The sequence below is a fragment of the Cyrtonyx montezumae genome, unplaced genomic scaffold (genome assembly GCF_038088225.1).
Source record: "Cyrtonyx montezumae isolate F1298 unplaced genomic scaffold, pur_monq_1.0 scaffold_17, whole genome shotgun sequence".
In the NCBI taxonomy this organism is placed as follows: Eukaryota; Metazoa; Chordata; class Aves; order Galliformes; family Odontophoridae; genus Cyrtonyx; species Cyrtonyx montezumae.
In genome coordinates, this window is record NW_027071903.1 from 26,279,871 (window position 1) to 26,296,943 (window position 17,073).

Consider the following 17,073-nt stretch of genomic DNA (forward strand, 5'->3'; position numbering starts at 1 on the left):
TCTCAGACCAAACATGGTCCTGTGTAAATGGAGCAGTGAAATCAATGGAATTTATGCCTGCTTATACTGGAGCTTAATATGGATTTATGTTGCCATAAGTATTGAATTATGACTTCACAGAACGAAAGAAAAAGGAGAAGTTGAGCTCTGCAGGGGAAAAATTAATACAACATAAATATCTTTAATAAGAGCAAGAGTCCAGATTGTGCTGTCTGCATGGCAGTACAAACAGTACTACTCTTCAAATAGCTCCGACTCTTTTCATGCAATTGTTTGAAGAGTAAGGCATTACTCAGTATGAGTAAAGGTATCAAGACCCAAAGAGCACACATGACAATGCTACTCAGGACAGCGTTTAACACAAGGATGGCCTATTCCTATTGATTTAAGTGGGCTTTTCACTAACGATTAAAAGAATGAGTCACTGATTTATATCAACCTTCTACTTCTGCCTCCAGTATGTAGCTGTGTCAAGCCAAAGAAAATAAAGACATTCCAGTCCAAGACTGACACTGCATCCTCAGCCAGTCCCACTGTGCCCCAGTCCTGTTGCACACATGTTCTCAGCTTGGTAATTGCACAACTCCCATTAATACTAAGGGAGTTGTCTGCCTACAACAGATGAGAATACGCATGATAAATAATATGCAGATCTGACATCATAGCAATCCCAAGCACTATGGGGAAAAAAAAAGTCACTCATCCTATTTTATTGGCTTCTTTAGTTCTCCTCTCTGGACAAATATTTTTTCTCTCAAGCCTTTGGCAATTAATAAAACATCTCTTGCATTAATCACAGAGGCACAAGTTTTTAGGGCTGTGCATGTGCAGCAGAAGTGCAAGCTTCATATATACCTGTTGTGTTGGCACTATGCTTGCAAATATGGCAACTGAATGCATCTGCATGGATACAGTCTGCAAGTGAATCATTAAAAATTGGCCAGAGAATAGCATAGAGATATCACTTTATTCTCACCTGTACTCTGGAAACTTCCAAACTCAGAGGAAATGCTGTATTTGAACAGAGCATGATGAAACACTAACCCAAGCCATGACAATTCACACATCCGTCAGAGCACATGGAGGCATCAAGGTATTTTGTGTACATTTTCTCCTCAGTAGCCTAGAAGGATTCTTAGCAAAGTGTGAATTTAGTCTCCACTTATAAATTAGCGCTGCTTGTCAAGAATTATGCAAATCCCTTAAGCGTTTTCTGGCTTTTTAATTTTTTTTGGCACTATTTGCAGATGTGTGCATTCTATTCCACTGACGTTCCACTGGTATTTCAGGCCTGGACCCAATTCCCACCAGGCCAGTCGTCTGATGGAAGTCACAAGGCATTTCCTCCTTCTGGGATTCTGCCCATGTAATCAGGTGAGTAAAAGTAGCCATGAAAGGGGAATACTTTTTGGAAAGGAGAAGACTGTGAATTTCAGCTTCGTGCTCACTGCAACATAATGAGTAAAAACATATATGGAAAATTTCTCTATTCCAGCTCTAAGCCTGCAAGATAGTTTTCTAGTTTGGGAATCACTCCTTTATTTAGCATACTGCACCTTGAGTTCCATTTGGAATTTCACAAGGGGCAGTTCAGCTCTTGCCTTACATCACCATCTTGGGGCGCAGGATGTTGTTGCTGGACTGATGCCTACTCACAATACTCTCCTTCTGTAATACCCCCATTTGGCAGGCAACATCCTAACATTATAATTTTTTGTTATTTGGCCTGATACAGCCTGCTCCCAAATTCATAACGGGAAATGCATGTGTTTCACTGATACCAGAATTCTCTTGTGCCATCAGACTGAAGCACAATGTACTATGAAGGGCAAGAAGCCCAAGGCAAGAAAGAGAGACACAAGCACACTGTATAGGAGTTATGGACCTACTTCTGAGGGCACATGACGAGGCTTATCTTTCCTTTTCACCTTATCAGGTATCTTTATCTTTTTAGCTATGCTATTTTTAGCCATGTAAGTACTGAATAGTGTGCACTCTATAGTTATCATTATCATGTGACAGCAAGTAGAGTTGAACACCAAAGTGCTTCTTCACTATGGCCATAGTTGTACACCTGCCACCAGCCTTTCCCAACACAGTACCAGCACAGCCCTCATGAAGTCATCAGGGCAGAAACCAGGCCCAGCTCTCCAATCTCAAGGGCACACTGTGGAGAAGGCCAACTAACTATCTGATCATCTCTGGTTTCAATCTGATGAATGTCTCAGGCAACTTCTCCCCCCATGTTCCACTCACTCAGTTTGACCTTATGAAGAGCAACCCAACCTTAAGTGTGTCCGTGCAGAGCTCTACTAGGAGCACACTGCTCTATGGTAAGGATGGGAGGGGACAAGTCAGAGAAAAATTTTTTCCTCTGTCCAAGTATCAGACCAAGGAACGTTAAGACTTCACATCAACCGTGAAATATTGCAAATTTACAGGCAGCGCTCCAGAGTGGTGATGAATCACTAAATGCAAATGCAAGTGCCAATACAGAATTTCATCTCTGCACAAACACACAGATACTTTATTAACAGAAAAAGCAGAGAAATTTGTCATGAAACTCAGCAGTCTAGAACTGGGATAGGGGAAAGCTTGCAGTCTTTTCTCTAGTGGCTATGTACCACTGCCTGCCTAGAAAAATCTAAAATGAACTGCTCTGCGTCAGTCTTGTCACAGTTTGCTTTGTGAATGGAAATTAAACTATCTGTAGCACTTTGCCTTAGAAACCTGCATTTACGATGTATAGTTGTGCATAAAACATTTTTAATTTTATATTTTTTACTGAACTCAGTCCACATTCTTAGTAAGAACCAGGGAGGAGGGGCGAATAACATCTGTGTGGGATGGGAATGTAAGTCAGCGGGTGGATTCTGAATCCTGTTAAATGATTGGGGAAAAAACATGTTTATTTGTTAAAATGGAAACAATCACTAATGACAAGGGAGATGAAATATTTAGACAAAACTGTAATGGAACCCAGAGGATGTTATTTAGTTGTTCTCACAAAACGGAGAACCTCCCATTAAACACATTTTTGTAATTTTTTTTCATGGAAGTTCCTAAAAGCTGTGAATGCTTTTGATCTCTTTGTAAGACAAGAATTGAGCTCTGGGGTCAAGGTGTTGCTGGTAGGGTAACTCCAGAAGAAGTCTTGATAGATGCTCTCATGAGCCCCTTTACCTGAGAGTAGGAAATTCCACTCTGATAACTAAGGCCATGCAAATGTGACATGTGGAGTTCAGAGGTCTCCACAAGTAAATCAGGCCTTTTACTAGTCAGAAAATGAGAACCCACACACTGCAAATCCTACAATAGGACTTGCAACCTTTGCTTTGACCCCTACCAACAGTCTCTTTGGCATGAAACTAGTCTAGGAAGGTCCTGCTCTGCTTCCTCACTTCTCTGAAGAATTAAATAAAAAAGATTTTGCTGATTTGAATATGGTCTCATCTCAGCTTTATCAGGGCAAATAATACTTCACCTTTTTTTCCCTAGGCTTCTTTAGGATTACTGAAGGCCTCTACAGTACCTGCCATAATTAAGGTATCCTGGTGAGTACCATCCTTCCTGGGACACTGGCATTTACCCACGATAAGCAAAGGATGGCTTGTGGAAAAGACAAATACATGGGAGGCAGTGGGAAAGACCCACATGGCGGATAGCATCTGTCCAGAAGGCTGGGTTTGGCTGGGACCAGGAGGGAGGGATTTCCCTGCTTCTCTGTTAACAAAAAAGTGTTTATTGGGACATTTGCTACTACCCAGAGCCACATGCTGCCAAATTTGTGGTAATTTCCAGGCACTTCCTCAGAAGCCATACCTCAGATTCCTCTCTTGCCTCCAGGACCTTTCTCTGCCTTTTGTCTTCTACTAGTTGCTTCATCTTCCCCGACTGCTCCTAACCATCACTTATTATACTGGGAATGATAGTTGCGCCATGTGTAACTGATCAGGCATGAGGGTTTTCAGGTCTAGAGAACTGAAGAGCTCCACAAAATTTAGGATAGAAACGAAGAACAATGAAATATTGGTCTACAGGGTACGATTAGGTTTTCTTGGATTTAGATCAGTTCATATGTAAGTCAAAGACAGCTGTTGCTAATGCATAACTATTCATCCACAATCCAATATGCAACATACAACTTCAGCTCTCGGATTGTTCTATGAGAGCTGTTAAAAAACATCTTCTATACTTGGGGCACTTACAGAAGTATATTATTAACTCTGTACAATAAGGGCAGACTAAGAATAAAAGTTTGTCTCAAAAACACTGCCAGAAATGTGTTTACTGTATTGAAAATTATATTAAACATATGTTTGTATTCATATTTTGGGCAAAGCTTAAGACTCTCAACACCTTGGCTTGAGGCACCAGCACAAGCATTATTAATATAATGCCCTCTAAGTCTGTGTATTTGAATCTCATTTCTATTAGTTGGCAGTGTATTAACTAATCCAAATTCGGGCTTTGCTCATATAATGTAGTCGGGTAGTTGCATTGTTGCCACTTTGCAAAAACTGAAAATTTATTTTCAGCACATATTTTAAACCATTTATGTTTGCCAGAACAACACTTGGAATAGATACCTGCTATTTGCATGCACAGCATATAATTAACTAATTTTAAAAAACTATGATCCTCAGTAGTAGTCAAGTTAAGTCAGCAGCATTTTCTGTTCCATTAAACCAACAATGTGGTGAGCTCCCAGCAGCCATTCTATCACCCATTTCAGCAGAAGGTGCATCGGGCAGAGTGCTGTGCCACCCAAGTTCAACAGAACAGAAGCTCAGCACATTTGGATAAGGATTACAATATTTAAAGCAAATAAGTAAAGGAGTCTCACTAAGAGGAGGAAAAAAGGGCTTGCAGAATCACAAGTTTAACTAAAGGTTACACAATAACTTTAAAACATACCTGTGCAACCAGTGGTGCCTTTCTTGCCTGAATAGCCCATATCACAATGGCAGATAAATGAGCCCTTTGTGTTCTCACAGGTTCCACTCAGACAAATGTTTGGATGCAGGTCACACTCATTAACATCTAAAAAAAAAACCATAATTTAATATTTATTAAATAAAATTCTTAGAAAGTAACTAGCAAAATCTAGAGATATAATTCATTGAAAAATACTGAGAATCAGCACTACTGTCCAAAGAATGACTATGACTGTTGATTCATGTTTTCCATATATATGCATGTTTGTGGGTACACAGTTAAACATGCCTGTATACACACACACAGATGCACACATTACCTTGTTTTGCACAAGCGCCTTTCCAAGTTTTTTTATCTAAATGCAAAAATTTGGATTGGATTCACTGTTCCTCTACTTTATTCTACCAAAGCAGAGTACTTGCATACAGTTTGGTTCAGTGACAAGTTCAAATCAGCAACAACAATTTATCTTACTAGAAAATTTCCAGTGTCACCCATCAGCAGATCCTCTCAACAAACCCCCTTTGATTTTAGCTGCATAAAATCTTATTGGAAGAGCACCCAGAGAAACACTACTATAGATCACCATGTCTGCATTTCAACTTGGTCTGAGAGTTTACAGGAACATTGAGAGATTACATCTGCATTTGATAAATGCAGCTTGTGCACTGGAGCTCTTCCTATTTTCAGGTGGCCAAAACTAGAGCATAAGATCAGTACTCTCTAAGTATCATTGTCTGCCTTCTTGGAAACAGTGCCTTATTAAACATCTTTTCCTTAGCTAAGGCAGATTGGAAAAGATTTACTTACCTACACAAGTCTTCATGTCTTCAGACGCCATGAATCCATCATAGCAAAGACACCTGTATTCTCCAGGGATGTTTGTGCATTGGCCTCCATCACAGATATTAGGATTGTCTTCACACTCATCAATATCTACAGGGAAATTTTAGATTAAAACATGTCTTAGACAGGTTACCTTTATGCAGTGCAACCAGCCATAACCATGGGAAGCAAACATTTAATGTTCTGGTAATCAAATTTACAAGGATTCCATCTTAATTAACTGAATGGTATATTGCAAAATCCTCTTGATGAGTAATCTCCCCTTCCAGGTAAAGTCAATGGTAAACATTCCCCTTTGAATCCAAGAGGAGCAGGAACCAGCTTTGTAGGTAGAAAAGTCATTGAGAGAAATAAATACAGAACCTTTGTCACACTGCATGGCTACATGAAACGGGATTCCTAGATACAGTCCATCATTGTTGAAGTCAGTGGAAGCTCTGAAATCAAATTCAGTGACAAAAAACATAAAATTTCACAGAGCTTAAAAATGTTATCTTATGTGCATGCCTCAAGAGTGGTGACAATCTGGAAAACTGGACAAACTGGAATCAAGCCAGGTAGTAGGGAATGGTTTTTTTTGTTTGTTTGTTTTAAATGTATATATACATATACATACACATATATAACATATACATATTAATATTTCATCTATTTACTTATTAGCATTTCAGTTGGCTGTCCAGCCTAGACACACACTTACATCCACTACCGTATTTTTTTTCAGTTCCTGAAATTGGCCATCAGTGATGGAGGCCAACTGCAGAAGCAGACACTTTATTATATTAATGCAGCCATGCTAACGTCTGGAGTTTTTCAAAGTCCCTCGGGTATGTTAGTGTTCCTTGTAAAAATTTCTAGAATCTCCCCGTGTCAGCACCAACATAGACCAGCAAGAACAAAAATCAGAAACCGAGTAGTGATTCCATGGGAAAAAAATTAGCACAAAAAGCACAAGATTCAGGAACCCCCTCTGAGAGAAAGGGTGTAACTCATTATCAGTCTGGTCTATTGTGGATTGCAGTCATTATGCAGCTGCAGAAAATGAACTCATTTTAACTTAAAATATTATGTTCATTATTCTTCTACATTTCTAGCAGCTAGTGTTTGTGTGAATACACAGCTTCTGCAAGGAAGAAGGCTGACCCATCCCTGATCATCTTAAAGGCAAATAATGTTGGCAAGGACATTAGCCTGAAAATGTTAATTTGGAATGGAATTAGAATTAACATGCAAAATTAAGCTCTAGAAATTGGGATAATAATGACAGAAATAAAGAACTTTATTTACTAACCTGTCACTGTATTGATTTCACAGTTGGGGGAAAATCATCTGACAAAGAACCTGTTGTTTCTCCTAATTGAGTGGATTATTTATGCATAACCTCACCAATTCAAACCTGACCTACTACTGAACTGAACAGCATTCTTACCAACTCAATTATCAAGAAATGTATTCTGTAATGGCTTCTAGCTTTGTATGATGTTAAAAATAAAAGACATGTTCACACAGAGTACAAGCAGAAAATATTAAAAAAGGTATTTCACATACTCTGGTCACAGTGCTATTAAATCATGTACACTGCATGAACATATAACACACAAAAATCAGACATTCTCTGCAAAGTAGAAAATGTTGCAAAAAATATTTTCTTCTAATTTTTCACTAAAATTGGGCAGAAACAAAAATTTCAACAGGCAAACTGTGTATTCACAGCACATTTAAATATGTGACTAATTTATCTTCATGAGAAGAAGGCAGCATTTTTAGACACTAAAAGGGTGGTGGAGATGGCTCCTCACAGCTCTGGGTATTTTCTTGAGTAGAGTTTGACTTGACATCCAAAGTGTCTGGTATTTCTGCTATCACTACATGACACACATGCAGACATAGCTGATATCTGGCTACACAAATGGTAGGGAAAAACCTCTGATCAAAATTGAACTGTAATTTGTGCTGACAATTAATTGTATCTACAGTCTTCCCTGGATGTGCTCAGAAAGATATTGACACCAAAAATCTGGTATTTCATCCTTCAAATCCCAACTATTGGTAGCATCTCTTATTAAAATTTCTTTTGCCACAATTTATATATTAAAAAAAAATCTAAGCCAAATATAGTACGCAGGAAATACCACTATTTCTTTATACATACAGGATAATAATGCTATGAATCAGCTTTGGAAACAAGGATAAAAACTCTTTTAGACTTGGTATAACAAGCTGCTCTTGCATGACACCAGCAGCTCTCCACAGATGCAATCATCTGTTGGGAGTGCTAGGCGTCTGTTTACTACGGCACTTTGTGTTAAGCACATGAACAGGCCTACTGAAATAATCTAAATTATGTAAACCTCCTTACACATTGGCAATTGCAATTGCATTCAAGCCTTTCTTAAAGGACAACATGAAAATGAATAGCTAATAGCTATTAATGGCTAGGCTATGAGTGAAATTTGATTTTTTTCAGGGTCAATATAAGATACAGATATACAAAAATTAACAACTAAAATCTGACGTTTCTATCCAGGTAACACCTGACTATAAATCTCTAAGGACTTGTTTATCACCAAGCTAATGTGACAAAAATACTGAGAACTCATGCTCTACACACTGCAAAGAAAATTGCTCCCTCCCTTTTTAACTCTGAAAAGGAAAAGGTGATAATTTTCTACTCCAAAGTTTGTAGCTTTATGGGCAGGAGGATGCTGTGATCCATTGTCTTCTTGAGTTTAGAGATTTGTCTGGGTGATTAGAGGGGCAAGCAGGGCTAAAACATAGAACTGTTTGTAGCCTGCAGGCTTGAAATCCCTAAGACTTCCTAGTCACACACTTTTGTTATTCATTTCCTAGTCATGCCAAGAATAAGAAAACAGAAAAGAGTATCACAGATCCCTGCTCCCCCTGTCTTCCCTTCCCTCTCCTGTACATACACTCATGTACACACATATACATATAGGGTTTAGATTTTTGCTGAGAGAAATATTGATCAAATGGTTTTATTTTTGCATTACAAAAATGCCCAAAACACCAACACTGATGTTTTTTGCATGAACTTGCCTTTACTAGAAACTTGACCCATCACTGAATAAAACTGTCTCTAATTTAAGCATAGTATGTTTCTAAGTACTTAATTTTCTAGATTTTTCTCATTGAAAAAGGGTCAGATGCTTGCTGAATACTGGCTACTTTACAGTACTGTGACAGTGTAATCTTTCAATAGGGGGGAAACTGAATTTATCCATACTTTAGAAGTTCTTTTATCCTTTGCAATGGTAGCAAGTGGCCTCAGGGTAAATTAGGCCCTGATCAGAGGTTTATAAATATTTACAAATTCTGAATGTGAGCTCTTTCTACTAATTCTGTATAGAAAACATATTTGTTCAACTTGAAAGGCGATTCTATTCCAAGGGATTAACCCTGTTATATTTCTCATGCTCTTCAAGGAATTGGCAAACAGCTGGCAAATACAGTAAGATGTAAGAAAAGAGCAGAGAAGAAATATCGTTCCAGTAACCTATGTGGTAATTTTCCAGAAACCAAGTAGAATTCACTTACTGGGATTATGACTCCCAGAATCCTAAAGGAGAACACCCGGTTGATACAGAGCTCTCACAATTTTCCCACCAATTCTGCTTAGAGTGCAAGAAAGCTGTTTCCTAAGAATGCTTAGGACTATTCAAATTTTAGTTTGCCTGAAAGTCATTCAGTTTTCAAGTATCGCAGGATACTTGCAGCCAACTAAACAGATTAAAAATAGGATTTATTTTTGCTTGCTTTAGAGCAGATAACAAACAATCACAGAACAGGATAAACAGCCAATTTTATTGCATCTCTGCCAATTCGCCCTCCAACATAATTATACAGTATACAGACATGGCATTTTTGACTTATGTTTATGATGATGGTTTTTCCATTTTGGACTCTGACCTATTATAACACCTTAAGGGAAAAAAATTACCTGCTATCAAAAACATCACAGCCTTTTGATATCAAACTCACAATCAACTTGTACACTTACTGAAATTATGAACACCCAATTCCCTTCAAAGCAATTCAGCCTACAGCTGTCAAATTTTGATGCTTTGGAGATGTTTACTTTAGAAAAAGAGCTTTACCTCCCATGCATTAATTACATTATTTTTACAGTATATTTTTTTATAAAAGCTTTAATTTAAAAAAATTAAGAATATCTACTTAAAATTAATACTGAAATGATCCATTACATCAGAAAAGCTCCCAAAATCTCCCTTACCTGTGCACGTCCTGTGGTCTGGCATGAGTGCAAATCCTTGTTTACAGCTACACTCATAGCTGCCCTCTGAGTTTGTACAGAAGTCTTCACAGCCACCATTCATTATGCTGCATTCATCAATATCTAAAATGGAGAGAATTATAATTTAAATACATAATATCATTTACTTCAAAGCACATTTCATGGGCCTTCTTGTGCTAGCCTTCCAGACCAGCAGCAGTTCAGCTTCTACACTTGAGTTCTGCAAGCTACTTGAATATTCAAGTGCTTACAAATAGAGATTGAATGTCAGGCAAACCATGGAGGAAAAGATATGAGATTATCTGACTGCATATACAAATAGCTCTGAAGTTCCCTTTGTATATGAAAAGATCACTGTTGAGTTACCACCGTATCATGAAGGTAACAAAGTTTTTCTAAGGATTATCTACTTAGCAGAATTAAAGCCTACAGATTTTTGCATGCGTTTCTATTGCATAATAAAATGTTAGCAAATAGACAAGTGCACAACAGATTATTTAAACTAGATTTCATTTACAAAATGTGTCTTTCAGGAAGCAGTTACAGGAGAAGCTCCATATTTGAGATGATGGTAGATCAAATTAGGAATACTTCCATTGAGCCACATGATTCTACCTCATGGTGTCTCAAGAACACAGATTTTTAATAAAATATAGAACTTGGGAGTTAACAAAGCATTCCTTTTTCATGATCAAAGCCTGAAGTGTTAGGCCATTTAAAACTGTATTCAACTGTATGCACTGTGATCAATTTACTAGAAAAAAATAAGATATAGACAGTTAACTACAGCACTGTCATAATTTTATTCCTCTCAAGAAATGGATGTGTGCATTGTATTTTTTCTGCGTAGTATTCTGACAGACTGCTAGATTTTTCAATCATAGTTAAAAATGCCTTTATTTAACTACTAAAAATAATTAATTTTTTTTTAATCTTCCCTATTCACTAGACAGACTTCACTGAGCAGACTTTCTCCTTACCAACACAGTATAACTTGTCAGGTGTGGACTGATATCCAGGGTTGCAAGCACACTGATACTTTCCAATCAGGTTGACGCAGCGTCCATTTCGACACAGGTTGGTGCTTAGGTCACATTCATTAATGTCTGTTGCAAAAGAAAAAGACAAATGCTGTTGTGGTTTTGTGGTTTTGATGCCGGTATTCCACATCAGAGCATCATGCAGCAGTGAAGGAGTTAATGCTGGGGGAGCAGCAGAGGGGAGGGGCGGAGCTCCGCACCGGATGCAGGCGGCGCTCGGTCTGGGCGCGTTGCTCTGGGCTGCCGTGGAGGTTCAGCACGTGTGCTTCCCCTGCGGGTCCTCCTTAGCGTAAGCTCATAGCTTTTGGTTTGAAACTTTTTCTCTCTCTTTCAATTGTTCAATTTTATTAGATTTAGTAAAGTTACCGTTCCTTCTCAGATCGTGCCGTTGTTTTCTTGTCGACCCATCCCTTCCCGCCGTTTCCCCCTCCCCCTCCCGGAGCGCGGCTCTGCTCGGGCGGCCGCGCGGCCACTGACGCAGTTTCTTTTTCTCTCCCCTCTCCCTTCTCGGTTTTCCCTTGGGTCACTGTCACGGACAACACCGTGACAATTATTGGTGGAGAATGCGGGCAGTGCAGTATTGGCACTCCATTGTAAATCTGGTGCAGAGTGGACTAAGGTTTTTCATGTACCTAATAGCATGCTGGCGTCTTTTTAAGCTCCTCGCGTTCAGCACCGGAGTAATGTGGATATACAGCTACTTTAGTGTGCTGAGGGGGTTACATGCCTCCTACCTAAACACCCTGGCTAACGTGACGGATTATGCGGCATTTGGAACGGTTTCCAATTACTCTTTTCAGATCTTTACCTATATTCAAGATGTCAGCCCGGCAACTGTGTTATCTGTTTTTCTGCATGCACTCTCTGCAATAGTAATTTACATCATGTGGAGGGAGCGTTCCTCAAAACCAGAGAGTGTTGAATGGCAGGGAAGGTGGAAAAAATTAGGAAAGAAATTAGAAGCGTGGGGACCCCCGGTGTTATGCAATTTTGATCTTGAGCACCTGTGGGATCCTGAGAAATTCAGTGAGTGTTTAGGTAAGGAGTCATGTGACTCAGGACGATCTGAGAAGGAATGTATTGTTTGGGGTTTGGCTTGTGCTTATCGAGCCATAATTGATATTCTGGAGAGAAATGGTTTCCAAACCAAGGTCCAAAGCAAAAATGAAAACCTCGAAGTTAGACCTGACCAATCACAGGAAGCACCGGTATCAGTGTCGGTTGCCCCTGTGGAAGGCCAGAAATGGACACGGCCGTCCTTGCGCCTAGAACGGAAAGAAGAAGAAGCAGAGAAAAAAAAGGAAGATCCAGGCGAGGGGCCCTCCTCAGCACCACCACCACCACCACCACCACCTAAAAAGGCCACTAAGAAAAGTGAGAGACATGGAGAAGACAGCGATGATGATGGAGTCACTGTTACCACTACTCGTCGGCCCCTAAAGATGACTGAAATACAAGGTTCAAGAAAGGAGTTTGTACGGCGCTCGGGTGAATCTATTGTCACCTGGTTGCTGCGGTGTTGGGACAGCGGTGCCAGCAGCGTGTCCCTAGATGGCAGCGAAGCCCGCCAACTGGCAAGCATTGCCCGAGACCCAGCTATCGACAGAGGAATTGGCAGATGTCTGAATGGAGTCGCTACCCTCTGGGAACGAGTACTAGTGGCTGTAAAGGATAGATACCCTTACAAAGATGATCTGGAGCCTAAGGTGGAAAGATGGAACACCGTGGAGAAAGGCATCCAATTTTTGAGAGAAACAGCCGTAGTAGAGATGCTGTATGATCCCAATTTCGTCCCTAACAATCCACACCAGGACCGTGATCCTGATAGAGTAAGGTGCACACCTGATGTATATCGCAAGCTCTCAAAAACAGCACCAGAGAGGTACGCAAGTACACTGGTAGCAATGTTCCATAGATTCGAGGGTCAAGACAGAAGACTCCCAGTTTATGAATTGACTATTACACTCCAAAACTTTGAACAACAGTTTCCACCATCACGTGCTTCCATTGCAGCTATAGTAGCAGAAGAAGTAGGTGAGATAAAGAAAACTATACTGGACGAACTGTCATTACTGATGAATAGGGATGAACCTGTGTCAGTATTGGAAACACCTGATGAAGACGAGCATGACGCAAAGAATCTGATGAAGCAATTTATCAAACTGTTGAAAGTCTCGGCCACCAAAGGCAACCGCCCCTCTGCACGAGCAAATGACGGCAGTAACATCATGTCACGTGTGGCCATGTGGAGCTTCTTACGAGAAAACGGAGAGGACATGAGGAAGTGGCATAAAAAACCCACTCCTGTACTGCGAGCACGGGTGAGAGAACTACAGCAGAGATCAGCCACCAATGAAATTGCTCCCGTCACTGCAGGTAACCAATAGAGGGGCCCTGCCCTCAGCCAGGGGAGGGAAAGGGATAACAGAGTGTATTGGACTGTGTGGATTAGATGGCCTGGCACATTAGAGCCACAAAGATATAAGGCACTGGTGGACACTGGTGCACAGTGCACTCTGATGCCCTCGAGTTATAAAGGGACAGAATTGATTCATATTTCTGGAGTGACTGGGGGTTCTCAGGAACTGTCTGTGTTGGAGGCAGAAATAAGCCTCACCGGTAAAACCTGGCAGAAGCATCCCATAGTGACTGGACAGGGGGCTCCATGCATACTCGGTATTGACTATCTCAGAAGGGGACATTTCAAGGATCCCAAGGGGTACCGATGGGCTTTTGGAATAGCTGCTGTAGATGCAGACAACATTCAGCAGCTGTCTGTTTTACCTGGCCTGTCAGAAGATCCGTCTGTTGTGGGGGTACTGAAAGTGAAAGAGCAGCAGGTACCTATCGCTACAAAAACAGTGCACAGACGGCAGTACCGCACCAACAGGGATTCCTTGCTCCCCATTCATAACTTGATCCGTCAGCTAGAGAGCCAGGGAGTGATCAGCAAGACTCACTCACCTTTTAACAGCCCCATATGGCCGGTGCGTAAAGCCAGTGGAGAATGGAGGCTGACGGTAGATTACCGTGGCCTGAATGAAGTCACACCCCCACTGAGTGCTGCTGTGCCAGATATGTTGGAGCTGCAGTATGAACTGGAGTCAAAAGCAGCCAAGTGGTATGCCACTATAGACATTGCCAATGCATTCTTTTCTATTCCTTTGGCCACAGAGTGCAGACCACAGTTTGCTTTCACCTGGAGGGGCGTTCAGTACACCTGGAACCGTTTGCCCCAGGGGTGGAAACACAGCCCAACCATCTGCCATGGGCTGATTCAAACCACACTGGAACAGGGTGGGGCACCTGAGCACCTCCAGTATATTGATGACATTGTTGTGTGGGGTGATACAGCAGAGGAAGTTTTTAAAAAAGGAGAGCAAATAATCCAAATTCTTCTGGGTGCTGGTTTTGCTATTAAACGGAACAAAGTGAAGGGACCTGCCCAAGAAATTCAATTCCTAGGAGTAAAATGGCAAGATGGACGTCGTCACATTCCAGGAGATGTGATTGACAAAATCACCAGTATGTCACCACCCACTAGCAAGAAAGAGACACAGTCTTTTCTGGGTGTAGTAGGTTTTTGGAGGATGCACATCCCAAACTACAGCCTCATAGTAAGCCCCCTCTATCAAGTGACTCGGAAAAAGAATAATTTTGCATGGGGTCCTGAACAGCAGCAGGCCTTTGAGCAAATCAAGCAGGAGATAGCCCGTGCTGTGGCCCTGGGGCCAGTTCGGTTGGGACAGGATGTGAAAAACATCCTCTACACTGCTGCTGGAGAGAAAGGTCCCACTTGGAGTCTGTGGCAAAGAGCCTCTGGGGAGACCCGAGGCCGACCCCTTGGATTTTGGAGCAGAGCGTACAGGGGTTCAGAGGAGTGCTACACTCCAACTGAGAAGGAGATTTTGGCCGCATACGAGGGGGTTCGGGCTGCCTCTGAAGTAATTGGTACTGAGACACAGCTCCTCCTGGCACCTCGACTGCCAGTGCTGAATTGGATGTTCAAAGGAAAGGTTCCCCCCACCCATCATGCTACCGATGCCACCTGGAGTAAGTGGATTGCACTGATTACACAGCGAGCTCGGATGGGGAACCTCAACCGTCCAGGAATCCTGGAGGTGATCATGGACTGGCCTGAAGGCAAGAAATTTGGAACATCCCCATCAGAGGAGATACCACGTGCTAAAGAGGCCCCACCATATAACGAACTACTAGAGAATGAAAAGACGTATGCCCTCTTCACTGATGGATCGTGTCGTATTGTTGGGAAGCATCGCAGATGGAAGGCTGCTGTGTGGAGCCCCGCACGACGAGTTGCAGAGGCCACCGAAGGAGAAGGAGAGTCAAGCCAATTTGCGGAGGTAAAGGCCGTCCAGCTGGCCTTAGATGTGGCTGAACGGGAGAGGTGGCCCATGCTATATCTTTATACTGACTCTTGGATGGTGGCAAATGCTTTATGGGGGTGGTTGCAGCAGTGGGAACAGGACAACTGGCAACGGAAGGGTAAACCTATTTGGGCTGCTGAACTGTGGAAAGACATTGCTGCCCGAACAAAAAGGTTGGGTGTAAAGGTGCGCCATGTAGATGCTCATGTGCCCAAGAATCGAGCTACTGAAGAGCAGAAAAATAACCATCAGGTAGATCGAGCTGCCAGAATTGAGGTGTCTCAGATCGATTTGGACTGGCAGAACAAAGGAGAGCTATTTTTAGCTCGGTGGGCCCATGAGACCTCTGGCCATCAAGGAAGGGATGCGACCTATAAGTGGGCTAGAGACCGAGGGGTGGACTTAACTATGGATGCCGTTGCACAGGTTATCCATGACTGTGACACATGTGCCATAATTAAACAGGCCAAGAGGATGAAACCCCTCTGGCAGGAAGGGCGATGGGAAAAGTATAAATATGGGGAGGCGTGGCAGGTTGATTATATCACCTTGCCACGAACTCGCGATGGTAAGCGTTACGTGCTCACCATGGTGGAGGCGACCACTGGGTGGCTTGAGACATACGCAGTACCCCATGCTACCGCCCGAAACACCATCTTAGGGCTCGAGAGACAAGTCCTATGGAGACATGGCACTCCAGAGAGAATTGAGTCCGATAATGGGACTCATTTCAAAAATTCTCTTGTGGATATCTGGGCCAAAGAACACGGCATTGAATGGATCTACCATATCCCCTACCATGCACCAGCTGCTGGTAAGATCGAGCGCTACAACGGGTTGTTAAAAACCACGTTGAGAGCAATGGGTGGTGGGACATTCAAGCACTGGGAGAAGCATCTGGCAGAAGCCACCTGGCTGGTCAACACTAGGGGATCAGTCAACCGAGAGGGTCCTACACAGTCCAGCTCCCTACAGACCATAGAGGGAGATAAGGTCCCTGTGGTACATGTGAGGAGCATGTTGGGAAAAGCGGTGTGGGTCCTTCCAGCCTCTGGAAAGGGCAAACCCCTCCGTGGAACCGTTTTTGCGCAGGGACCTGGGTGCACCTGGTGGGTAATGGATAAAAATGGGGACGTCCAGTGTGTCCCACAAGGGAATTTGATGCTGGGGGAATGCAGTCTGTAATTACATGTGTATGTATGTATATATATATATATATGTTTCTATGTAACTCATGTTATTACTGTTTGGTTATGTATAGATGTGTGTTAAGCATGATGTGATGATGTGGAATAAGGGGTGGAATGTTGTGGTTTTGTGGTTTTGATGCCGGTATTCCACATCAGAGCATCATGCAGCAGTGAAGGAGTTAATGCTGGGGGAGCAGCAGAGGGGAGGGGCGGAGCTCCGCACCGGATGCAGGCGGCGCTCGGTCTGGGCGCGTTGCTCTGGGCTGCCGTGGAGGTTCAGCACGTGTGCTTCCCCTGCGGGTCCTCCTTAGCGTAAGCTCATAGCTTTTGGTTTGAAACTTTTTCTCTCTCTTTCAATTGTTCAATTTTATTAGATTTAGTAAAGTTACCGTTCCTTC

General features: G+C 42.1%; 1 protein-coding gene across 1 annotated transcript in view; it reads right to left on the reverse strand.

Moving 5' to 3' along the window:
- The window catches only part of FBN1 (fibrillin 1), a 151,414-nt gene that overhangs the window by 40,725 nt on the left and 93,616 nt on the right, over nucleotides 1–17,073 (reverse strand). The window contains exons 28-31 of the mRNA XM_065733896.1: nucleotides 11,038–11,163; nucleotides 10,037–10,159; nucleotides 5,749–5,874; nucleotides 4,918–5,043 (exon numbers count right to left, since the gene is read on the reverse strand). Of these exons, the coding sequence (XP_065589968.1) occupies nucleotides 4,918–5,043; nucleotides 5,749–5,874; nucleotides 10,037–10,159; nucleotides 11,038–11,163 (501 nt within the window). The remainder of the gene's footprint in view (nucleotides 1–4,917; nucleotides 5,044–5,748; nucleotides 5,875–10,036; nucleotides 10,160–11,037; nucleotides 11,164–17,073) is intronic.